At 33.7% G+C, this 26777-nt stretch overlaps 1 protein-coding gene across 3 annotated transcripts in view; it reads left to right on the plus strand.

The window, feature by feature from the left end:
• Nucleotides 1-26777, plus strand: part of FSTL5 (follistatin like 5) — a 633702-nt gene that overhangs the window by 92332 nt on the left and 514593 nt on the right. For 2 of the 3 annotated variants that reach the window (XM_045552740.1, XM_045552741.1), the window contains exon 3: nucleotides 24942-24972. In XM_045552740.1, the coding sequence (XP_045408696.1) occupies nucleotides 24942-24972 (31 nt within the window). Of the gene's footprint in view, nucleotides 1-24938; nucleotides 24973-26777 lie in introns of all 3 variants that reach the window. The other variant, XM_045552739.1, reaches the window with a different exon arrangement.

The raw sequence follows: 26777 nt of genomic DNA on the forward strand, positions 1-26777 counted from the left end.
GCCGCTTGTCAGCTCCTTTCAGCCATGGTGCTAATTGGGCAGATGGGCCACACACTCCAGCTGGGATGTTCTGTCCCCTCAGGACATATTTGCAACCTGCTGCACACAGGTCTTTTTATGTGAAACAGCAGTTTAAATCATACTCCTGTGAAGACACACAAAATCAAATGTCTCCACGTATCAATGTATTTTTCTCCGTGATAATGGAATTAACAGATGTTTGAAGTTAAATAATATTCTTTTTTTTTATTTGTTTAAGAGGTGGAATTTGGCATTTAGATACCTTTTCTTTTCCTTCAATTTACTACAAAATTTTTCATACAAAAATAATTTAATAAAGCCCTGTGAATCCAACACAAAAGTAAGAAATAAAATATTGACATTAAGTCCCTCTTTCCTTCTCCCCAGTTATGGTCCTTACTTGCCCATTTCTTCAAAAGAAAACTTTCTTTGTGTTTTTTGTTGAACATCCCCATTATATTCTTTGTACATTCCATATATATGAATATGTTGGTAAACAATAAATAGTGCTTTTTTATGTTACAAAATGCTATATTATCATAACATATCTTATTTATCCACATTGATTCCTGTAGCTTAATTTATTTATTTTTTCTATAACTAGTATCTTACTTACAAATATGCCACACTCATCATAGAAGGGCAATTTGCTTCAGATATTTTGTTATTGCAAACAGTAAGGCTAGTGACATTCTTATACATCTCTCCAAGTGTGCATGTGCAGAAATTACTCTTGGATACATACTCAAAAGTGGATTTGCTATCTCATACGATATCTGCATATCCAAATATAGTTGATATTCACAAATGATTCAAGAAATGGGTGACTGATTTTCTCCAAAAGAAATATTACTCACCATCTGGTGAAAATGATCTGCATTGATTCCAGTTTCTTTGTTGATTCTGTTCATATATGTAAACCTGTTTTTTTTTGTTGTTACCATTGAAATCTTTGTCTCTATTCAAGTTGATTTTTAGTGTTTTATATATTCTGAATACTAATGTCTTCTTAGTGACATTCATTGCAAATGTCTTTTTCCAATGTATGCTTGTCTGTTCACATTATTGATAGGTATTTTGGTTCACGTATTTTTATGGTTTTAATTCGGGATATTATGGGGGCACAAACATTTTGGTTACGTGAAATTGGTTCATGGATTTTTTTAATATGGCAACTATATTAATATTTCTAAATGATTTCATTCTTAGTATTTGTTTACTAAGTTGTTTCTTGTAGATCACATAGAAGCTTGTATTATCTTTAAAATGTATAAAAGTTTTGCTTTTTGTATTTGGATCTTTAAATGTAATTATTATTCTGTATTGTGTGAAACAAAATTCTATTTTATTTTTGTCTATGGGGTTATACAAAAGCCCAAGAACCATTTATTGTATAATTTTTCCCCACTGACCTGCAGTGCCACATTTTTTAACATGCATATGCCTTATTCTATTTCTTATATCTGTTTTATCAGTGTAATTTTCTGTCCCTGTCTGTCCCTAGTCTTAAAAACTATAAGAAGTTTTAATACATAGTAAATTAAATCTTTCCATATTTTTTACTTCAAAATTTTCTTAACAAGTTTTGATTGTTACACTTCCAGATGTTTCAATGAAAAAAAATAACATTTGATTGAAATAGAGTTAGATTAAGGAGAATTAAGATGCTTAATATATTGATTCTCTATCAGTTGACCATACATATATATTTTATTTTTATCTATTCTCAAATGTCTTTCAATACAGTTTATGATGCTTTCTATAAGAATATTTTCACAATGATATATATAATTTGCTAAATTTATGCCATATATTGTATTGATATTACAGTGGTATTATGTTTCCAGTTATATTGCTTATATATAAGCATGTAATTTATTTTTATATATTGATCAAATTGCTTTCAGAATTATCTTCTAATTATTAGAGTTCTTAGCAAAACAAATATATATTTTTTAAAATCTCACAGCCCAGAAAACCTCTATACAAAGGCAGAATAAAAAGAAACATTTTTATTATTAGATATGCATGAAACCACAATTTGGTGCACATCACAGGTAATCCACTAAGAGATTGCAAAGGCAAAAAGAAATTTCATCTTTTCGTGTAGCCAAGAAGATACAGCCCATTCCCTACATGTTTCCAGAAAAACAATAACTAGTTCTCAAGTAAAAGGACTTGACAGCACCATTTGTCACATAGTTCATCCATAATTCACCTGGTAATAGGGTGACAATCTGTGTTAGCTAATTTGCTTTATCCAAAAGGAAAGTTAACTTCTCCTTATATCTTTATGATAAAAGGTAGTTTTGCAACTTGGAGATAGTTTTGCAACTTGTAGTTGCAGTTAGGCTCCTACCCTCCCAGGGAAACTGGTATATAGGGATACTCTCTGCCTTGATGATTGCATTTCAAAGAGATGTTGCCCAGGTCCTTGAGAAAGACATTCCTAGGTCTTAAAGCTGGCACAGCCTTATTTAGCTTTTAAAAAAGATTTATATACATTTCAAAGAGACAGAAAAAGACCACGTAATTGCAAGTTGTCTAAAGAAAATGTGCTAAGAAAAAGGAGTAATAGGAAGTTTGTTCCCTTATTTTCAACAGGGAAAATTAAGCCTATTATTTTAAATTTTACTTGCTCTTACATTTCCAGTTTATTTCTACTTTCTATATTGACAAATATATACTTTCTCAAATAATGGTAGTGTTATTCTTTTTTGTTTACTGTTATTATACCATTTACTTAGTTTTTTTTCTCATTGTAATGTTTGGAACTGCCATTAAATTGTTTATTGGAAATAGGGACTGTTAATATCATGGGTAGATTCTTAATTTTAAGTGGAATGCATCTGCTATTTCATCATGAAGTGAAATGTTTTTTGCAAGATATACTCATTAGTTTACAAATGTTTTCAATATAGTGTTACTAGATTGTTAATTAGTTACTTATATTTTTATAATGAGCAGATATTTACTTCTGCATATTATTTGGCATATATTAATATGAACAATTTATTTTTTACATAGTGAATATTGTTACTAAATTTTCTAATATAACTGCATCCTGAATCCTTACAATTAGCCTAATATAAGCTTGATGTAGATGTGTGTGCATCTGTGTACTCAAATGTATATAACAATGAGTTGATTTAACTAAATGTTTTATCAATTTTGTATCTATTTAATAGTAAAGTCTATCCCTAATATTTCATGTTGAGTTTTAGTATTAAATTAATACTAGACAGTAGATTCATCAAATAAGATGAGGAATCTTCTTGGCTTCTCATTTTATTATCTGGAAAAATCTGCCTAGGACAAGAATTATTTTTTCAGTGTTTTAATGAATTCTCCTGTAAAATCCTCTGGGTCCATGTTAGGTATTTATGGGTTTGGAGTAGAATTTAAACTAATGTTTAATTTTTAAAATAATTATATGTTTTTTAGGCAATCTATATCTTCTAAAGTCAGTTTTGATATTATAAATTTTTTCTAGAATATATATTTTTCCAAGTTTTAAAATTTATTTACATGATTGTTTATAATATTCTTGTATTAATTTCAAATCTTATCTATATCTGTATTTAGGTCATCTATTTCATGTATAAATCAATTATCTGTGTCTTCTATCTTTATTTCTTAATCAACCATATTGGAAACTCATCTATCTTAACTATTCTTTTCTAAATAGCTATCTCTTGAATATATTTATTTATATTATATCTTTGTTTTCTATTTTACTGATTTCTGATTTAATCATCATTTTCTACTTTGTATTTGTGTTTGGAAGTTTCTCTATGTTTAGTAGCAGATGTATTTTTTCATATTCTTAGAAGTCATTGTACTTCCTAAATTACGATTTGTGTTTTTGTTGTCAGTAAATATAAATTCTCAGCTATTACATTTTATATTTTTAAATATTTCATCATCCTTTATATATACACACATATATATATATTTATATGGCTTCCATATGGTTTAAAATACCTTCCACGTTTTATACCTTTTATATTTTTGTATACTTTAGTCAGATTTGTCTTTCAGTCCTCCAGTTCTCCTTAGCTCAGTGCTGTTTAACCCATTATTTGGTTAGGTTATTTTCAAACCATCCTAGTCATTCACAGAAAAGCTTCTCATACCTTAAACATGGTTTAATAATTCTCTCCCTCTCTCCTTAAACATCTTTAATTTCCTCAATTTTTATTCTATATTCAGTAATCCCTAAGTTTGAAATTTGGGGAAGCATAGTTAGCATAACTGCTTCCACTGACATTTATTCCGTAACTTGTTAAGTATATATGTGTTTTCTACATTTGAATTCTGAAAATTTATTTTGTTTATTTCTGTCTTTGGGAATCTTGTAAGGTATGAGTCCAGGGCACAAAATTTCAAAGATGAAGTGCTTCTCTTTTTCAGAGGACCTTAAGGCGCTACCAAAGAAGGAACATTTTAACTTATTTATTGAGTTTTGCAGACATAGCCGTGTAAATTTGTACTCCAGCCCTTATGAGGGCATGGATGTGGTTACAGATATTCAGGAAAATATTTTCCTCACACCTAGAGTGCAGGGTGAAAATGGGATTCCCATGTTGCCCTCATTTGCCAAAAAAGTTCTTTTTAAAAATGTATATAGAAGTGTAACTGTGTGTCTTTCCTGTTGAATACCTGACATAGACAAGTATCTATAATCATCAGCCTGTTGAAATGAATTTTCTACTTTATTTTCATCTATCTATCTATCTATCTATTATCTATCTATCTATCTATCTACCTATCATTCCACACATCTATTTATTGCTTTTTATCATCATCCTCTATGTAACTCTTCCTCCCATTGTCAACATTTTATTTTGATTGATGACTTATTGTTATTTGTGTGTATTATTATAAAACATAGTTTCTTGTGCTGTGTGTTTTTTAATAACAGGAGGGATAATTTCAAGTGATCTATTATATATAACAATGACTATAGGTAGAAACAATACATTATATTCTTAGAAATTGCTAAGAGAGTACATTTTATTTGTTCTCACCACAAAAAAATAAGTAAGTTCTATGTTTTCAATTCACACAAATATCATTGTTTTTGTCTTCATGCCATTGCTTAATTTTTCACTCAGTGCTGTGTTTTTAAGATCTCTCCATTTTGTTTGATTATTGCTTCTAATTGTTGAATTCTCCATTTTTACAAATCAATGCTGCTAGTAATGACCACATCAATTGCCACCAATACCTGCTACCACAAACAACTCTATGACGGTCATCCTCTCACCTGATCCCTTATGTAACTTAAATGAATTTCTAAGCTTTTATAACATACGGTTTGCAGGGGATTATTCTTACTCAATTGCTCCAATCTCACACAAATAGTAGCACATCTTTTGCTATTTTATAGTTTTGTGGAAAATTTTGTAATATAGAAGCCATTTATTTCCTGCCTGTCTACAAGAATTCATCCACAAATACATTGGATGTGGGTATTTTGGAAAGAGATCTTTGATGGTCATTTAAGAAAATTTTTGTTACTGTTCTTTTATTTATTTTTTCCAAATTTTACTCAGCTATGTAAGTTTTCTTTTTCTTCTTGTCTATTTTGGCAGTTTGTGTTTTTTTCAGAAATGTGTTAATTTACATCTAGGATTAATTATTACATGAGACTTATTAGAATGTAAGATTTAAATTACCTTTACATTAAATCTCTGTTGTTTGTATTTCCAATCATTTTTAATCTATGTTTTGTTTATTTTAACATTCTACCTTTTATTATTTAAATCATTCTTACAGAAGTTTTGGCTAGGTGATTTTATTAATCTTAATGAAAAGAAAATTCTGATTTTGTTTATATTCTAATTTTCATTTAGTTCTTCATTCCCTTGATGTCTATCTTTCTTGTTTCTTTTTATTTATGCTGTTACTATTTTTCAACCTCTTAACTTAAAATCATAGTTTCTATTTTGTAACCTTTCTTATTTTCTGATAATTAAAGCTATAAATTTCCCACAAATGTTCCTTTTCAGTGCTCCATGAATATTGTCATGCAGTGCTTTCCTTTGGCTCAATCTAAATATTTCATGATCCCTTTATAGTGTCCTTATTTAGGGTTATTTTGTAATATTTTTTAGTTTCTGGTTACAAAATGCAACTTTCAGTAGCCTTTTGATATTTATTCTGATATTACTGAATGATATCTGGTAAAATTATATATATAATTTTTCCATTATTTTTATGAAGCTGCCTGTAGGGTTAATACAGGTCAGTTTTTGCTAATGTGTGTTTAAAGAATGTTATTTTTTCTTTTTTCTTAATGTGCCTAATAGTGTTTTTTAATATGGTTGTTTATATTTCTAATAGCATGAGCTGATTCTTTTTCTTATCTTTTATATCTCAGATGATTCTTTTGGACTTTTTGGTTTCTGTGAGAGATATTAAAAATTACGTTACCATTTATTGGTCTATCTGTATGCATATTTATCTCTGCATTGATTCTTTTATTTTATATAATTAATGTACATTTTAATTCTGTGTTAAATCTGTTATTGGGTGAATATATGTTTATGAAGATACATCTTCTTGTTTTGTGGTTCCTATTAGGGCTATATTTTTTCCTCTAATTCTCTTACAATATTTTTTAACAGTTTTCTAGTTATTTTCATATCAGATTTCAGTATTGCTATAATAAATATATTTTGGCTCTTATTGTAACCAAATACATGCGCGCGCGCACACACACACGCGCACACACACACATATATGCATTTTTGTCCACTTGTTTTAAGTTTTTCTTGCAAACAACATATTGCTAGACCTTATTTCTTGACCCCCTATAAAGTTTTAAATGGTGAATTTAAGCCATTTATAGTTATTATTACTACTATCACATTTGGCTTTATTTCTACCAGCTGTCATATATATTTCTACTATACTCTTATGTTCTATTTCTTTTTAATATTCTGCTTTCACTTTACAGACCTAATTTTCTTTAGTCAAAAAATTATAGTTTGTTTTTATTATCATGGATAAATAAAAACTCAAAATCCTTATTTATATTCTCTTTATTGATTTATCAACTTGATTAATATTCATATCTTCCCATCAAAGGACAATTGTTTTATATCAGATTCAAGTCCCTTTGTTTTCTATTCTCCCCAACCCCAAACACATCTTTCCTTTTACCTTAATACAAGTTACTCTCTTCTGTTTATATTTTTGTCTTTGCTATGTAAGTAACAATATACTTGAACAAAGTTATTTTTCATGTCAAAATCTCCTGGAGCTTTTTTTTCTTTTCTTAATAATGTGTTTTCTTCAAGAGTGACTTTCAAAGAAAAAGGGGAAAAAAGTCAAACTGACAATAATGAAGAACATTGCTGAATTATTGTCAACCCAATATATTGAAGCTATTTTTGTTCTTTTTATGCCTATGCCTAGGGATATCTATATTATGAAGTGACATATAAATGTTGAGGGTATTTTATTTATTAATCTTAAAAATATTCATTGGTCATTATAGGCATGTTTCTATTGAAAAATCTGATGTCAATATAATTCATATTCCATTATGCATATTTATTCTTTCTTCCCAGAACTTAAAAAAAAGTAATTGATGTCTTTACATTTCTTCCTATGAAAGTAGCTGTGATTCTTTTAAAAAAAAGAAATCTTAATTGACATTTTAAAAATCCTTGAATTCTACATTGTTTATTTACTTGTAGAAAATGTATTTGCACATGTTCTTCAATTCTCTTCTGCTTTCTAGTTTTAGGTTTCTGTTTTTCTGGAATTCTTATTAACAGTTGATGGCTCTACCACTTAGAAGCCTTTATCACTTACTTACCTTCTCTTATGTATCCTCTCAGAATGTTTGCCTTAAGTCAATCTTCTACTTTACTAATAATTCAGCTTCATTTATCCTGCTATTTGACTCATTTCTCATATTCATTATTTCAACTATTATAATTATCTTATTTGATATTTTCACTTACTTTGCTTTATCTTTTCTTGTTCTCATTTCATATTGCTAAACTATTTTTTCTTGTGTGTGTGTCTTAAAACAAATTTATTAAACCAATATGTACAAATACAGATCAATAAGAAAAACCATTCCTACTCTAAAAGAAGCATTTGTTTTACAAAATTATATAAAATTAATTAAACCAAATCAACAAATGTTGCTACACTATTTTCTTAAGTACGCTCATCATGCTTATTTTAAAATTATAATTATTTCCAATGTTTTATGTTGTTCATTTTGCCTTTGATTTCTCTTTCATAGAAATTGTGTTCCTGCTTTTTCTGGTTATTTTCATGATTAAGACCATATTTCAATAGGAAGACCAGCTAGCTATTCTTCCTCTGTAGCTGAAGGGCAGACGGATAGCCACTGCTCCCCCATTTAATCCTGACTCAATTCAAGAGAAAGGAAGAGAAGAGGCCATAGGGTTGAGATCCAGAGGCCTCAAAGAACCACCTCTGATCTCCTACTTGATGTAACTGTTCTGCTGGGAAGTTTATGTTTTGAATTCTTTGAAAGAAACAGCACTGTGAAGCTGTAATGCCTTGGTTCATAATCCATAAATTCTAGTTATTTTAAAATACAGTAGGTGGAAGAATACATGAGGAAGTAAACATAATCAGCTGGCTCACTCCAGCTGAAGGTTTGGGTTACACTAAAATTACACTGCTGCTAGTAGCTTTGGGATCTCTGTTGCAAAAATATGTGTTACATGGCCAACAATAAGGGCATTTATAAAGCTTTTGGAGGTTGAGTAGGCATGATGCTAAAAGCAAACCTTCAAAGCTTCTTTCCAATTCAGTGTCCCAACCCCTTACCATTGGCCACTTACCCCACTCAAAACCTTTGATCTTCTCATCAGTTTATCACTGTATTTATGGTAGCTCCTCACTTGTACGGTTTTAATCGTGCTTCGGTAGATTTTCCAAAGTATTAGCAAATGATTCAAATACAGCCTTTTTTCCCGGACCACTTCAAGGGTTTTAGCATTATGCCAACATCTTAGTTCCAAAATTTCAATTTGTGCTGGCCCAAGAAATTTTGTCTGCCCTCTCCCAACAGGGTATATGGAGTGGAACAAATGCCCACACTTTCAGCATGAGCTGAATTTTCAGCTACCTCTTTGGGTTTTGAACCCCATAATTCTGAGAGGATGTCTTTTCAGAATATCTGATTTATAATATTATAATAAATCAGTAGCTGCAACACATTCCATTACTTACTTTCTTATTTACATCTTTGAATCCATTCTCTTAATGGCTTTATACTACTACTTGAACCCATGAAAGCTGTGGAAAAAGATGATAGGCTTGTAAATTCAATACAGTTTGTTTTATATATATCTCACAATATTAAATATTCTTATGAAGTAAGCCAGCATTTTCCTAAAGAGGAAGAAAATAATACTGACAATAGGCCGGGCGCGGTGGCTCACGCCTGTAATCCTAGCACTCTGGGAGGCCAAGGCGGGTGGATCGCTCGAGGTCAGGAGTTCGAGACCAGCCTGAGCAAAAGCGAGACCCATCTCTACTAAAAAAAAAAAAAAGAAAGAAAGAAATTATCTGGCCAACTAAAATATATATATAGAGAAAAAAAATTAGCCGGGCATGGTGGCACATGCCTGTAATCCCAGCTACTCGGGGGCTGAGGCAGGAGGATCGCTTGAGCCCAGGAGTTTGAGGTTGCTGTGAGCTAGGCTGACACCATGGCACTCACTCTAGCCCGGGCAACAAAGCGAGACTCTGTCTCAAAAAAAAAAAAAAATACTGACAATAGTGGAGAACCCAGATGAGTTATGTACCACCATAATTGTATTATTCTTTATAATGTACTAGGTTATCCATGTAAATTATTTTGAGATTTCGGTTTTTCTAAATCTTTCATATGTCTTAGTACTTAGGGTACATTGTAAGATTTTTGAAGGAAGAAGTTTTAACATGAACAATGGTAAATATAATGCTATAGGGGTCACTCACCTTTGGGTTAAAATTAGGCTGATTTGATGATAGATATCACTACCTACTAGCCAAAACAGGAATGAAAATCCTGTCAAATATTTCTATTTATTTTAGGGAGATCCCAGATGGGGAGCTCATATTTTTAAATGACATTTGACTCATGTTTTTGGCTTTGCTTTCTTGAAAACACATTTGCTTTAAAGTACTGTGGTGCATACCATAGCACCATCCCCTAGAGACCTCCATTAACCCTTGGGTTGTGAGGATGTAAGTAGGGGAAATGACACCATGACTTTCAGGAACCTCAAATGAGATAATAGCTGTAAAGAACTTAAGCATTGCCTGGCACATAATAAGAATGATACAAGTGTTTTAATCTTATCATTTTTATTATTTTGCAAGCCTCAATCTTCTTTTCATAGAGTTGCAACCAATCCCTCTGTTTCCCAGGTAGCCTGAGTGTGTCTGTGCTTAGGCTAACAACCTCCACTGTGCTTGTATTCTCTCATCAAGACTCTTTCTTGGTTGCCTGTGCCCAGAGTGTTTTATATGAGTTTGGACTTGCCTGGAGTGTCTGGCAATGTCTTTATATTTTCTACTTCACAGAGTATAGTTTATAGTTTATTTTCTACTTCACAGCGTATAGTTTTTTCTTTTTTGGACAATGCATATTTTCAATAATAAATGTTAGTTATTTATTGGTAGCCTCCAAAAAATTTATATTACTGGATACAGCATACTCTACTCCCAGTCACTAGGAATTCAAATACCAAACTATTAGATTCCTATAGCAATTATTAATTATGGGCTGTTTATAGACTTAATAAACTGCAAACTGAAATCTCCTCAAGGATAAACATAATATAGAGAGAATTCTAATGTAAATTTCTGTATTTTAAGTCATGCAAACTCATTAATTTACATAATAAAATCATTAATTGATTAGTGATTTATATTTATTACATTTGTTATAAACCCCTTAATTAGTGATTTGTGTTTAAAAAAATCATTAATTTTCACACTCCAAAAATACACTGTAAAAGCTGTTATAATAATTGGCATGTTTTGTGAAAGGAACAGGGAAGAAAGGCAAATAAATAAATAAATAATAATTGGCATGCTTATTTAATATATATGGCTCTGTACCAAAATACCTTCAGCTATAAAACTTAACCAGCCATAAATTTTCTTCTGGAAATAGGAGAAAACTTTCTTGAATATATTTTTATGTAATCCTCATGTCTAAAGAAGTATGCAGTTGGCTAGGCTTAACTGTTCACAGTTCCTCTGAAAGGATTAAATAGTTTACAATTCTGTGCCTTTGCACAGATTAATGCTCTTTTGCCCCATCAAGTTACTTTGCTATCCTTTAATTCTTAGCTCAAGTCACTCATTCACTGTGAATTCTCCCTTTGCCCTATAATTCAGCAAAAGTAACTGCTCCTCTCATTCTTATTTCCACATTATCCTATGTATTTTTTATAATTGTTTTGTAATTAATAGCTATTTGTCTCTCTGGCTAGAATGTGAACTTCTGAGATCAGTAATCTATGGTATCTCCTGTCTCCTAGCATAGCGCTGAACATGTATATTCCAAACAAACCTGTATTCAAATACTGAGTGTTTATTTAGCGGGTTAATAGCCTACTAAAGTGGCTATATGATCATAAGAAACTTAATGCCTTCCAATTATATTTCAAATTTCTTCACACAAAAATGAGACAAATGAATAGAATATCTGAAAGTATGTTAGAATGTGTCTTATCAATATGAAAAATATAATCTCCCTCATTTTATTCTTAAAAAATTATTTAAAATTTCAAAATTAAATAGGTTTGTCTTTTAAATGTTTCCAAATTAATGCTAGGCATCTTTCACAATGTTATGTTGTCTAAGAACTGTAACAAAAACCATTGAGTCATTTAATAAATTATTTATTTTATTTTTCTTTCCATTTTATAATAACCAAATAAAGTGGCCTATCAACATACAACTATACATCATTTCATTGCATTTCATTTTATTCTGCTTTGCATATATTACATAAATTGAAGGTTTGTGGCAACCCATCTTCCAGCAAGTCTATTGGTGTCATGTTTCCAACAGCACGTCCTAACTTCCTATCACTGTGTCACATTTCAGTAATTCTTGCAATATTTCAAACTTTTTCAATATTATGTGTTATGCTGATCTGTAGTGAGTGATTTTTGAATTTACTATCCTAATTGTTTTGGAGTGCCATAAATTGCTCCCATATAAGACTGTGAACTTAATCAATAACTGTTGTGTGTGTTCTCACTGCTCAACAAGACTGACCATTCCCATGTCTCTCCCTCTCCTCAGGCTTCCCTACTCCCTGAGACAAAACAATATTGAAAATAGGCCAATTAATAACCTTACAATAGCCTCTGAGTGTTCCAGTGAAGGGAAGAGTCACATGTCTCTCATTTTAAATCAAAGGCTAAAAATGATTAAGCTTAGTGAGGAAAGTATGTCAAAAGCTGAGACAGGCCAAAAGCTAGGTCTCTTGTGCCGAACAGCTGAGTGGGGAATGCAAAGGAAGAGTTCTTGAGGGAGATTAAAAGTGCTACTCCAGTGAACATACATATGATAAGAAAGTGAAACAATCTTACTGCTGATATGGAGAAAGTTTTAGTGGTCTGAATGTAAGGTCAAACCTTACAACATTTCCTTAAGCCAAAGCCTAATCTAGAGTGAGGTCCTAACTTTCTTCCTTTCCATGAAGGCTGAGAGAAGTCAGGAAGCTGCAGAAGAAAAGTTGGAAGCTTGTGGAGGTTGGTTGATGAAATTTAAGAAAAAGAGCCATCTCTATAACATAAAAGTACAATGTGAAGCAGCAAATGAAGATGTAGAAACTGTAATAAATTATCCAGAAGATCTAGTTAAGATCATTGATGAAGGTGGCAACACTACACACAGATTTTCAATGTAAATAAAACAGCCTTTTATTGGAAGAAGATGCCATCTAGTACTTTCCTAGTTAGAGAGGAAACGTAAGCACCTGGCTTTATTCAAGGAACAAACTGACTCGCTTGTTAAGGGCTAACGCAGTTTGTAATTTTAGAAGTAAGTGCTTATTTATTAATAACATTCTGAAAATCCTAGGGTTCTGAAGAATTATGATAAATCTACTCTGTCTGTGCTCTATACATGGAACAAGAACCCCTGGATGACAGCACATCTGTTTGCAGCATGGTTTACTGAATATTTTAGCCCATCAGTGAGACCTACTGCTTAGAAAAAGATCACTTTAAAATTATTACTGCTCGACACCTGTCCTGGGGAAGGGGCAATATGGCTGACGAGAAACACCGCCGGCCAGAATGTCTCTGCTAGAAAGATAGATTTAGAAGTGAAAAAAAAAATAAACAGTCAGACAAAGATAGATTGGATGAAGGTCAGAAGGAAGGGTGCCTGAAACCACAGGAAACTCCACGGGAAAAAGTTGCTGAGGAGAACTGGGAGGAAAAAGGCCCCTGAGAGGCTTGGAGACCAGCGACAAGGGTAGGTGGAGCGGTTAAATTTCCCTCGCTTGCGTCTCGGACTGCGGGTGGGCTCCTGAGCGGTTGGAGAGACCTGCTGACACCACCTCAGGGACGGCCACCGCCAGTGAGCAGTCAGCCTCTTGCGGACAGGGCACCAGGCTGCCAGCTCCCCCAGGGCACCTCCCGGCCCTCAGACCCGAGCTGATAGGCAGGCGCCATATTGCTTCATTCTCCCCTTCCCCTTCTCTGCCCGTGGCTGCTGAGAGAGACAATTTAACAACCACCTGGAGGCACCCGCTGGGAACAGGCCCTCTCCTTCTGGGGCCCTACAGTGGACTGAGGGGTACTCGGGCTGTGAGCTCCCTACCCGCCAGCCCTCCCAGGTGCTGCTTGCCCGGTGACTCCAGGAGAGCGGGGCAAATCCTGAGGTGGAGAGACACAGATCCAGCTTGGGCACCCTGTGGGTGACTTGAGGCCAGCACTCTTCTCCCTGGCAGGGTGAGGAATTGATCTCCAGGGCCCAGGGGACAGGTCTGCTGGCCAGATTCTGTACACCCAGGTCTCAATAGCATTGCTCTGGGGCACAGAAGGGATATTTGTGAATGAGCCCACTGAGGTGTGTGTGCCTTCAGGGGCAGATCAGCATGCTTGGGGGCAACTCTCCTCCCACAGGAGAGCCTTGCGCCCAGCTCAGCCTGTGATCCTGGGCAGGGAACCTCCCGGCCCGCATCACAGCCAGGGGAGATCGACTGGCTTGAGGTCCTGGCTGCTGGCAGAGCCCGGGAGAAACCCCGGAATAGGGGAGGGTGGAAAGGAGCGAGGCCTATTCCAGACTGCAGGTCTCAGACAGCCCCGCCCCCACACACAGACTTTTTAGCTGAGTGGGGCCATTTCAGCCCCTCTGTGGCAGCTTTGCCCAGTAGAGAACAGACCTTTGACCCCTGCTAACAGCATTTGTGGAAATTGAGGGCAGGCTCATCCAACCCAGCCCCTGGAAGCCTCACTCCCCCACCTTCCCCCACTGAGGTGGAGAATAAGGACACACCTGGAAGTCCCAGGGCCCCACCCACCACTCCTCTGCAGTGCCTCTCCAGAGGAACAAGAGCTCGTTACAGGACCCCCAAACAACACTGCAGCTTGCTCTCCCAGCAATCACCAGTGTGTCATTCTGCACACCCTTTTACTGCATCTACTGACTCATCATACAAGGTGTGGTCAAATCTCACTCACAAACACCACCTACTGGCCCAGAGAATAAACTGGGTCTATCATTATCTAAATGAAAATCCAAAGGTAAGAAGCAACAGGTGCTCCAGATGGGAAGGAATCAGCAAAAGAACTCTGGAAGTATAAAGAATCAAACTATTGTAACTAAAACAGCATAGTACTGGCCCACAGGAACATAGACATCGACCAATGGTACAGAACTGAGAACCCAGATATAAAACCATCCTCTTATAGCCATCTAATCTTTTAGGAGCAGACAAAACATACCCTGGGGAAAAGAATCTTTATTCAATAAACAGTGTTGGGAAAATTGGATAGCCACGTGTAGAAGACTGAAACAGGATCCACACCTTTCACCTCTCACAAAAATCAACTAACAGTGGAAAACAGACATAAACCCAAAGCATGAAACTATAAGAATTCTAGAAAAAATGTTGGAAAAACTCTTATAGACATTGGCCTAGGCAGAGAATTTATGAAGAAGACCCCAAAGGCAATCACAGTAGTGCTATATCTGACGTAGACTTCTCTGATGGATTCGAGCAAAGTAAATTAAAAAACTTCTGGAAATGATTCAACCTTCTACATCTCAGTAAGAACATTCATGATTCATGGGAGGAGGTCAACATATCAACAGTATCCATTGATTTCAACCCTCTTGGGTAACTTTAAGGTATTCCAGACTTTAATGGAGGAAGTAATGGAAATTATGGTGGAAATAGCAAGAGATCTAGACTTAGAAGTGGAGCCTGAAGATGTGACTGAATTGCCACAATCTCATGGTAAAACTTGAACAGATGAGGAATTGCTTCTTATGGATAAGCAAAGAAAGTGGTTTCTTGAGATGGAATTTACTGCTAGGAAAAATTCTGTGAACATTGTTGAAATTACAACAAAGGGTTTAGACTATTCCATAAACTTAGCTGATAAAGCAGAGGCAGGTTTTGAGAGGATCAATTCCAATTTTGAAAGAAGTTCTCTTGTGGGTAAAGGGCTATTTAATAGCATCACATGGTACGGAGAAATCTTTCATGAGTCAATCAAACGTCATATTTTTTTTTTTTGCTTTAAGAAATTGCCACAGCCACCCTAACCTGTAGCATCCACCACCCTGAGCAGTTAGCAGCCATCAACATAGAGGTAATATTTTCCACCAGCATAAAGATAACAAATGACATTACAAATTATAAATTATTCAGATGATTGTTAGCATTTTTTAACAATAAAGGGTTTTGAATTAAGGGATGTACATTTTTTCCGACATAGTGCTATTGCACACTTAATAAACTATAGTTTAGCATAAACATAATTTTTATATGTACTGGTAAACCAAAAACTTCTTGTGACTCACTTTATTGCAATATTTGACTTATTGTGGTGATCTAGTACCAAACATCTAATATCTCCAAGGTATGCCTATATTGTTAGATTTTCCTCATATTTCATCTCAAAGTCTAATAGTATAAACTGATGATATTGTTCGTAGCTTGTACATAACTGTCTTTTTTATCTTAAATTATAAATTAGATAAAAGAGCATTTCTTTTTCCATAGCATATTTTTTAAATCCTCAAATTCATGTGCACTGGGAAATAGATAAGTAATTGTATCCTTTGTTACAGAGAGGAGTATTCATATGTGTGTGTCATGTATAGGATTTTTAGTGGATAATTGTTCTTTGGTTATTTCAACTATCTATCATGCTTAATACAAGTCTTTTTGTTATTTTCTGTGTAACACATCTTACTTCCTAATTCATCTCTTCTACATGCTATTTTTTCTGTCTTGGGTGCCCATGATCCCTTCACCTAGTTGCATGCTGCTCACCTTTTAAGGCTCAACATTTTATGTCTTTCATGAGTCCATCAACCAAAGATGCTCATTTTGACACTGAGAAAATTCTTATTGATTTTATTTGGCACAATGTGTGATTATTAGTGCATATGTCTCATCTATTGAATCTGAACATACATTGCCTTGGTTAAAAAAATAATAATAAAACCAAACAAGCAAACAAAAAACTTTCTGATATTTATAAATATTTTAAAACCATAACTATTATTACATATTTCCCATATTAGATTTTAATTTTATTTTCAATTTAGACATATATAAATTTCTTTCATAAAATTTCTAAATTTAATATTAAAAGTCAGAATATGTATGCAATAAAGTCATAATGCAAATATTTTTGAATACTGAAGGGATTTGATGAGTATATTCAGTTCTAGTTTGAAATTTTATTTTAAAGTCAAGTAAGTGTACATCTTCTGGTATCTGACTTATGGTCTTCATAATTTTAACTAATACTGAGACTATCCATCAATCTAACAGCAAGTTCTCTCTACTTTTCCTGAAAATTATATAAACTTAGCAAATATAATATGAATCTACAATAAGAAGCAACTACAATTTTAGCATCAGAATGAATGACTTCACACCAAAATATTAAAACCAAAGGAGAGAAGCAACTGTAGATTGCCATTCTGTTGCTTTTTCACATTGCATTTTGAAACAATATATATAGGTGAAAATATTTTAATCAAATTTTACATGTGCTATATGTTAGGCTGCTAATGAATCCAATAACATTTCTTATAAACATAAGAAAATTACTTTCATTTTTCCTGAATCATTGAAACATACTCCTTGCTCAGCCGTACTTAGTATAATAACTTAACCATCCCAACCCCGCATTACCACAACAAATTGCTTGTTTTGCATGCATTCTTTTGGATCTGTCACTTTGTTCATGCCATGTCCTCTGCAAAAAATGTGCCCCTTCCCTTTGCTGTCCAGATAAACTAGTTTTTCTTACAGTCTTGTTTTTCTCCATAGATTTCTTAGTTCCCCACCTTCACACAGCTCCCTTTCACCTGCCAAAGTTAAGGAAGTATGTATGTTTCCCCTGACTGTACTATCTGGATTTGACAAATAATTCCACTCCTGAATGTCACATTTCATTTCATATTTTTGTGTGAATTTGCCTGTCCCTCTACCTGACTGTGAAATTCTTGAGTTCAGTGACTGTTAGGAAGGGTGCTCCCTCTCTTGTTGATACTCTTCTAGCCACTGAGTATATACACCATTTAAAACTGCAAAGTCCCTATGATCCTGGAGCATACATTGTAGTTAGGGAACAGACAATGCCCAAATAAATATATATTGTTCTGGGCAGTGGTACCTTCCATGAAAAACAACTGAAAAGTTAAGATAATTGCGTAAGAATGGGGTACTGTTTTAGATAGAATGGTCAGGGAAGGCCTGGTCAGGGAAGGTAATACTGGATTAGGAAAATGATTTGAATTCCAAGAAGTATTTTAAGTAAAAGATGAGAAGGCTGTGATTAAACTAAGTAAACCTGAAAATTTGCCATTATAGTTTATTGATAATGTATCTATGATACCAAGATTGAGTAGCCTAGTTATACTTCATTATGATTGATAATGTCTCTTATTTTCCAGGCATTTTTATAATTAAATTGCCACCGGCAAAATAGATGTTTCTGAGAAAGTGTGTGTGTGTGTGTGTGTGTGTGTGTGTGTGTGTGTGTGTGTTTGTGTGTGGCTTGGGGGAGAGAAAGACCTTCATATATTTATGGGTATTTATGTGTTTTCTGTGTCAGAATGGTGTAAAAGGAATTTGTTATGGGATTATGGTATGGTGGCTCTACTGAACAGTCTCTTACTCCCAACTTTCATGAATTTACAATCTATATTACTTAATAATTCTAAAAAATATTTTTAAAAACCCTTCAGTATTTTGTGTTTTACCATCTAGCACATGGGAACAAATATATGATGAATGTGAGTATTCTACTACAAATTAGCACTTACTCTACTACTTTTAGTGGTGGAATTTCTCTGAGAAATGAGAGAAGGAAAGAGTTAAGAGAAGGAATGTAAACTAGGCAGCCTGATAAAATTAATAAGATTTACCTCTATGTATATTTGACACAAAATTTATATTTTTATATGCTTTCCATAAATTTAGTTTTCAGTGTTAGGATCTACTGGCCATTATTCATGAGTTTAAAATTACACACTCTTACCTGAGCACTAAAGTATACATGCAGAGGCCGCCTTTGGTGAATGATGACATTAATTTACTTCAGGAATAACTGTAGATGGTGTGGATTGATAGCATGATTACTTCAGCTAGGACACATAACTTTTGGTTACTACAGACTTATTTCTATCTTCTGTTCATTTTTTTAATTTTAAATATTGTTGATTCAGTATGGGCTTTGTTCAGTATGCCAGTAAAACTCCTCTGCACATTCACTTTTCTCAAATCCCACTGTTAGGTAGGGATGAGGGTATGCATGTGACAGGACAGGCGACAGGGGGATGTAGTCAAGGGCTGAGGGTCAGGATCAATAAAAGCAGAGAAAATAAACCACAACAACAAAAACTTGAGGTTAGGGACTTTTCCCGACATGGTGCATGCGCAAAAACTAGGAGCTTGTGACCAAACATAACCTTTCCCTCATTAACATAGTAAAACTCATACTCCTTAATGCCATGACAGTTTTGGAGCCAGACATAAAAAGACAGAAAATGAGAGGGTACGTGATTCTGGTAAGCTCCACCCACTTCCCCCCAAAGACATAAATATTCCATCCCCAACTTAACATATTATTAGAAATTAACATAAAGAACAGGCCATAACTCTGGGATGATGATGTTCCTTATTGGAACAGTACGCTCTCTACTGACCTTAAAAGTGTACTATTCTTTCTTATACTCTGTCTTGAAACTCAAGTTGTCTCCACTCATGGGAACAGAGCTGTTCCTCTCTCTGCGGACTGACTTTCACTTTTCAATAAACACTACTTGTGTGAAAGTGCTTTGTGTCTGTCAGCACTCTGTCACACTGGCCCTGCTTGAAAATCTTCCCAACAAAGAGCCAAAACACCAGGACAACTCTCCCTAACCACACTTGACACCATGAGAGAAATTATTTATTTTCAGCATATGGTCAAGCTAAGCACAGTTTGAATATGCTTCATATATACACTTAAGGCAAAGAAAGATAGCAAATAATAGCAAATAAGTAGTCTATGTTTTCCTGACTTTATAATCTCTCAGCCACCTGTTCAACTAAAAGGAATGCTATGTTTGAGTAGAGGGGGAGCTCTTAGGAATGAAATAACTTTCCAATATTGCTGCAAAGAGATGGAAGAAACCTACACCTACACTTTTGTTTTTATCGTGTCTTGTTTCCAATAATACTTATTTTAATCATGTTAATCATCTAGGTAACGTGGCCTTAGTGCCTGCCTTATATTAATGACCAAATGCAACTTGAGTCACATGTTATTAAAGTACGACAATAGCAACCCAGAAGTTTTTTCCTCATCACTCCCATATTAAAAAGGAAAAGAACTTTGCATTTTACCCACTTGATATCCCTTACTTCCTTCAGTAGTATAGCCAGATTATTTTTATGTATAGTAAAAGAAAGGTTATATATACTTTCTCAAAGTGAGAGAGAATTAGTTTACCTCTTTTGAGGAACAATTAAATTCTGTCTGCACTTGCTTCATTCTTATGTCCCTCTGTGTCAAAGGAAGTCTGTGATATTCTTGTGTTGACCACAGAGCACATGGTCAGTCTCATTAATGTAACATCATATGTATGAACATTTAATTAAAAAGTGTATCCATGAGTATTACGTGTATGGAGTTCATGGCCTCCTCTTAATGTAATATTAGTGTATAGTATGCAAAGGGAGGATATTCATTGATAGTTTGATGTTTATGACCTCAATGCTGTTATGGTGGAGATAATGTACTCAGCATTTAAATGATTTCTTCATTTCCCATGTGCTTCTCAGTGAGAAGGAAGGAACTGGGTAAATGATATTTGAAAATATTGTGGCCAGGCATTAAGTTTTAATTTGATCATAAGACATCTGTTTTCATGGTATAGCCATTATCAAATGTTAATAATTGTCATGCCATAAATCCAAATGCTGGATAAGAAATAGTCTTAATAATATCTCCCAGTGTGGTAACATTCAGCACAATTAAAAGAGTTGCAACCTGGCACCTCGGTGTTATTTGCCAAACTCCAGTTAACTCCAGTTTGCCTAGATGCTTTAGGACCACTACACATCATTTACACAACTACTATGCATCCCAACTTGACTTAATTTTACATTGGTTTAGCTATGCTGCATTTACTATATTGTTTAAAAATGGTTAATTGACTCATGTGTTTCTTCTAAATCCATGCTTCTTCCCAGAGTGCCTTTGCTAATCTTTATCATACTGTCTGCAAGAACTATTAGCCCTTTGCTACCATTGGGCTGGATTTTATGGAGTCTACTTATGTAATTAATATACAGCACTTTGGGATTCTTCCAAGGAATGGTGTAGTACAAAGTAAAACACGAATGGTTTGCTATTATTTAGCTCTCATACATGGCCAAATATTTTTCTTATTTTAAGACAAGATCACTTTATGAGAAAATCTTTGGAAAGAATGTTAAAATTCAGTTATGCCAAGAGATATTAGCATTCTGCTATTATGAAAAAGAACTAAGGTGTTTTAATGTAAGAATGTTTTTTTCAAATGCATCATACAGACAGAATAACAAATCTTTCTGACAATTTATGAGTTCTTACATAATTAAATAATCACAATTACTTCATAACGTTTTCTCATTTTAAAGTTTATATTTTAAACATGAAGTAATTGTTAAAATCAGAAAATATATATTGCTTAGTTGAACAATATAGCATTTTAGACATAGAAGCAAATTGGACCAGTTATTACTTTGAAAATCCTAGATAAGTCTCTACTGAAAGAGGTTTATACATGTTTGACAGTAAATGGAGTAGTGTAACATTAAGTTTCTTTCTCACTTTGCAAGTCTGTCTTCGTTCTTCCCATCCCACTCAATTAATTTGTTTTTTCTAAATTCATGCCTCAAACATTTCCTGCCTATAGAATATATAAGCCAGTTTGTATTGGTAATTTATAATTATTTACAATCATATAGAGAATTGAATTTAAAAAAAAACAAATACGGTCAAATATAATATCAATGTTAAACCCATTCAACTATAATTAAACTAAGGCTAAGATCAGTATCACAAATTTATGATGACAAAACTCAACTAGGATTGCCTCAGTGATACCAAGTTGTATTGTGTGTGATCCTTCCAATCTACTCTTGCAAAAAACAGTACATTTAAAATCTCCTCTATCTTCTCAATTTTCTAACAAACCACTCTACCTCTACCATTCAGCCAATGACCTTTCCTTCTATTACTTCAGTAAAACAAATCATCACAGATTGAACATGTTTAATTCATTGTATTAAACCTACATACCTCCTGCATCTATGACTAAGCCTCCCTGTGCCCACCTGTTACACTACAGGAACTGGTCTTTCTTCTACCTAAATTTGCCCCCTCCTGTGTTCTGCATCACATTCATTCTGTCAATAACCTCGTATAGTCAATCATATCATCTCTCCCTTGTATGTTAATCCTCTCAATCTCTGCTATGTATCTTTTGTTTTAGATTTAGACACTCTCAAATCTCACTGACATAATATTATATTATAAAACAAAATAAAACAAAAAGCCAAATGAACAAAAACAAACACAATACCTCTTTGAACTGTACTCTCCAGCTACACATCATTTCAGACTTTCCTTTTCCACTCATGTTTCTCTCATTCAATTTTTACCACTTCATACTTTTCTTAATCTCCCTCTCCTTCCTTGAATAACTTCAATGGTGCTCCAGAAGAGCACCAAAAACAGTGTCAATAATTCTATCTATGCCAATAAATCTAATGAGCATTTTCTTCAAAATAATTGTATTTGACCTCTCAAAAAAATTCTGTACTATTGAAAATTTCCCTTTTAAATAATATATTCTTGGGGTTCCATTATTCCTTGCTTTCCTGGTTTTTCTCCTATAAGTTTTTATCCTTCCATTTTCTTTTGCTGGCTAATTAAACTTTATATTTTCTTATATATTTTCTAATAATCAGTTCCAGACAATCCAACTGTACTCTATGTTCTCCTGATTCAGAATGATTTACATATAGGCTGGTAATTTCAAAATTTATATGTCTTATTGAAATATCTCCTGTAAGTTTCAGACATTATACATCTGCCTACTTTGCATCCTCAGAATGATAATAAAATAAATTCAAGGTCAACATGTTCAAAAATCAAACCCATGGAAAATTTGAGGTCTATTATCTCTTAAGAGACAGAGTAACAAGGGTGACACTGGGGCTCTGCACAACTAGAAGAATGAAGTTCCTGCTACCTGAGATGAAGATAGTCAAAGAAGTAAGGGAAGATCAGAAATTCAGTTTTGAGTATTAGAAGTATGCTATGTTATTAAATGTCAACATAGTGATGTCAAAAACACAGTTGGACATATAAGTATGAAGTTGAATGGTGAGGTTTGGCTAGATATATAAATCTGGGAGTCCTTAATAATAGGATGGTACTTAAAGCCAGAAGATTAGATAAGATCACAGAAGGAGTGATCTACATGGAAGAAAGATAAGACCTTGGTGCCTGGGAAACTAGTATTTAGGAATTGAGGAGATGAGGAAGAAACATAAAAAGAAACTGAACAGGGGTGGCCAGAGAGCTAGAGGAAAATTCAGTGTGGCTTTGCTAGAAGACAAGTGAAGAAGAGATAATAATGTTTCTTCTTTGACCATCTTCCTCCACTTAGGGATAACTCCATCCTTCTAGTGGCTCAGAACCTTGGAGTCATTCTTGTCCTCTCTGTCTCTCACACCTGTTTAATCTATCAGCAACCCTTGCTCTCACTGGATGTTCCAAATCCATTGCTGCCCCACTGTTCTTTGCCATTGTCACTGTCTTTTTCTGAATAGAACTTATTACCATCTATGTGGTATGTTCCATGAGGATGTGACTTTTTTTTCTATTTTGCTCACCCCTTGTAGACTTATCACTTAGAATAATTCCTGGCAAATAAAAAGTGATCCACACATACTTGGTGAAAGAATGAATGACTGAACAAATGAATGAGTGAATGTTAGAAGAGAGAGAGAGAGATTTTCATTAACAAATACTCCTTTGGAAAACTTAAGCCTGCTGGTCCTGTAATTATGAAAGAATAATGCATTTTTAAAACAAGTAATTTTGTGATTTACATTTAAATTTTAGTTTAAGTAACTGCCAGATATTCTAAATTAAAATAAATCAGAACTGGAAAAATCAATTAACTAACAAAGAGCAGAACAAAATTCAAACACAGAGGTTGGTTGAGTTAGAATGAGAGAAATAAACCACAAAGTCTTAAAGTTTAACAATCATATCATTAATCTGGTTGATTCAATAAATATATATTTGTTGATATGCATTTTATTCTCAAAATCTGAATCTGGGATTAATGTTTACAGCAAAATAAGTTTTCATTGTTTTACCCTCTTTCAAAAATTTATTGGCATTCAAACCATTCTGAAGTTTATTCTCTGTGTTATTGTTATTTTTTATTGGAAACATATTTCAAAATTATTTCACTGTGAGACCCTGAAACTTTTAGACAGAGTAAACTATGCTTGAATATTAATTGAGAAGTGCACAATATCAACTTTAAAACTTGAAAGCAAGCTAATTCTTTTGGGGGTTGCCTGGTAACTAATAAGGAGTATGTCAGATTGAGAGACAAGTCTGAGTGGAGCAGCCTTTGAATAAATAATAGAATTGTTGTCAACTTTAGCCTTAAAGATGTGAGAAGGGGTCCAATTCTAAATTATATTGAATGAAACACAGTTGAAATCTTTTGTGTCTTTTTAGTGGAATTTTCTACTATGTGCCCCTAAACTTGTTCCTTTGCCAACAATTTATGATTAATGCAGAGCCCTTGAAAGTGAATTCTGAAGGCATAATTCAATATCTGTTGGAATTAAATGGAATGGCTTAAGGCATTTGAGAAGCATGACTATTTATTATTCATTAACCATTTGCTTATTTATTTATAAATCCATATTCATATAATTTATTGGTTTCATAGAGAAATACATGATCCACCAAGAGATACTACTACTCTAATAAAATATTTTATATAAGTATTTTTTAAGATAAGAATAGTGTTCCTGGGCATATCTATAAAACACATTTTGACAATTCTTTATAATGATACTTTATGTCAGACTGTTGATCACATATTTACTTACATATTTTGACCTATTTCTGTTTTAATTCCAGCAGGAAAAAAATCAAGAAAGTTCAAGAATCAAAGGTAAGAAATGAATGTTTTTTAGATAATAATTATATAAATTCATAGGAGAAAGAAAAGGGTGTGATGCTACTTTGTAGATAAAGCTAAAAATGAAAAAATGATATTTTTCTTCTTCATATAGTGCTCTTGAAAGTTTCAATACAATTTTTGGTGCATTCCCTCTGTAGTTCTGGTGGAATTCCTCCGCCAAGCCCTGCCCTACAAGTTGGTGTTCTATCAAGTCTATGAATTGGCAGATGGACCTTATCAAAACATATCTCATAGTGAACCACCTATTTAGTCACTGCCAGCTCAGTATATTTTATACAAAAGAGCTGGAAAATAGTTATTTATATTTTAACAGCTAGTAATAGATCTTAGTATGGCATAATCAACACTAGTCAAACATAGGAAGACTCTTTTTACTACAGAGACATTCCCAAGTTTTGAAATTTATTCATTGAGATAATAAATTACTGTAGGTAGATTGTCATCTTTCAATAAAAGGTTTCCCATTAACTTGTGCTCCTGCTGATTGTAAAGATGGAACATCACAGATTTTTCTTGGGTAAATCATTCTGGCCTCTCCATCCATGTGCTGGCCCTTGTTATCTACATTTTGGGCTTCCAGGGCTCACTTTTCCCAAGGGTGTCCCAGCCCCCGCCTGTCCACGGAGTGAAGCACAATTGCCCTAGTTCCTTCCCTCCTTTTTGAATAGAAACATATGTTTATTGGTTTGTTTTTTTTTAAGAGTTCTACAAAAATTTTTAAAAAGTTGTGGGGAAGTTACTAAGCTTACATGTGCTCCTGAGTGGTGAAAGGGTAGTTACACTTCTGAGGGTCCCTAGACTGGCAATATAGTCTTGGTTGTTTATAACAAATCCAAATACAGTCCTCTCTGCACATTTTCACACAACTTACTCGCTGCCACAGTATTTTTTTTCCATGTTTGGTCATCTCATAAAAAAGATATGTATTTTTTATTTTGCTAGATATATTTTGTTCAAATGAATTAGGTAAGACTGCCCTACCAGGAATTCCCGAACTATTTGTGTTCATTTTCAGCAAACTGAAGTATGGCTTGTTATTTTATATGTAAAATTATTACACTTATTTATCCTCAAAACACTCATATTAGCTCAAAGTTATATACTTGTGTGTTGCAAAAGGGAATTTTTACTTCAAGATGTGCTGTATGATGTGCATTTAAATGATATATGCATCTGATGCATACTGAGTGCACATCTTCCTTCTTGCGAAGGGTCCCAGTGTTTCAGGCTAATCTTAAATCACATTTGTAATTCTGTTATAGTAGAAATAAGTTTAATGTAGCTTTCTTCTTGATGCTTTATTGCCTTGGGGTACATAAATCATATCATGTGAAGTAGTAGAAATTATGTTTTTCAAACTACTGTCTAGGAACATATTTTCTTTTATAATGTAATAAAAATTTCAAGATGATCCTCGTCATTCCTTTCACTATTACTAGCGGACATGTGGTTCAGAATGCTGAAGGTGCGTTATGGCTTCCAGCTTCTGATCTGTAAGCAAATTGCAGATACATGATTACATCAGACTTGTTGCTTATCTTTACTTAGAAGGGCTCTACATTTTTCTTGACTATTTATGGGGATGATCTTGAAATGTTATCTTACTAATAACTAGAGTGACCATTTAAAAATGTTTTTAGATGTTAATATTAAAACAAACAAAAAAATCATTTCAAGCCATGAAAGCAATAGCTTATCCATTACCCATTGGTAGATGAGAAAAATTCTGGAAATCAAATATTATACATTTATTGATAGCTAATTATTGAAATATG

The sequence above is a fragment of the Lemur catta genome, chromosome 5, assembly GCF_020740605.2.
Source record: "Lemur catta isolate mLemCat1 chromosome 5, mLemCat1.pri, whole genome shotgun sequence".
NCBI classification, from domain to species: Eukaryota; Metazoa; Chordata; class Mammalia; order Primates; family Lemuridae; genus Lemur; species Lemur catta.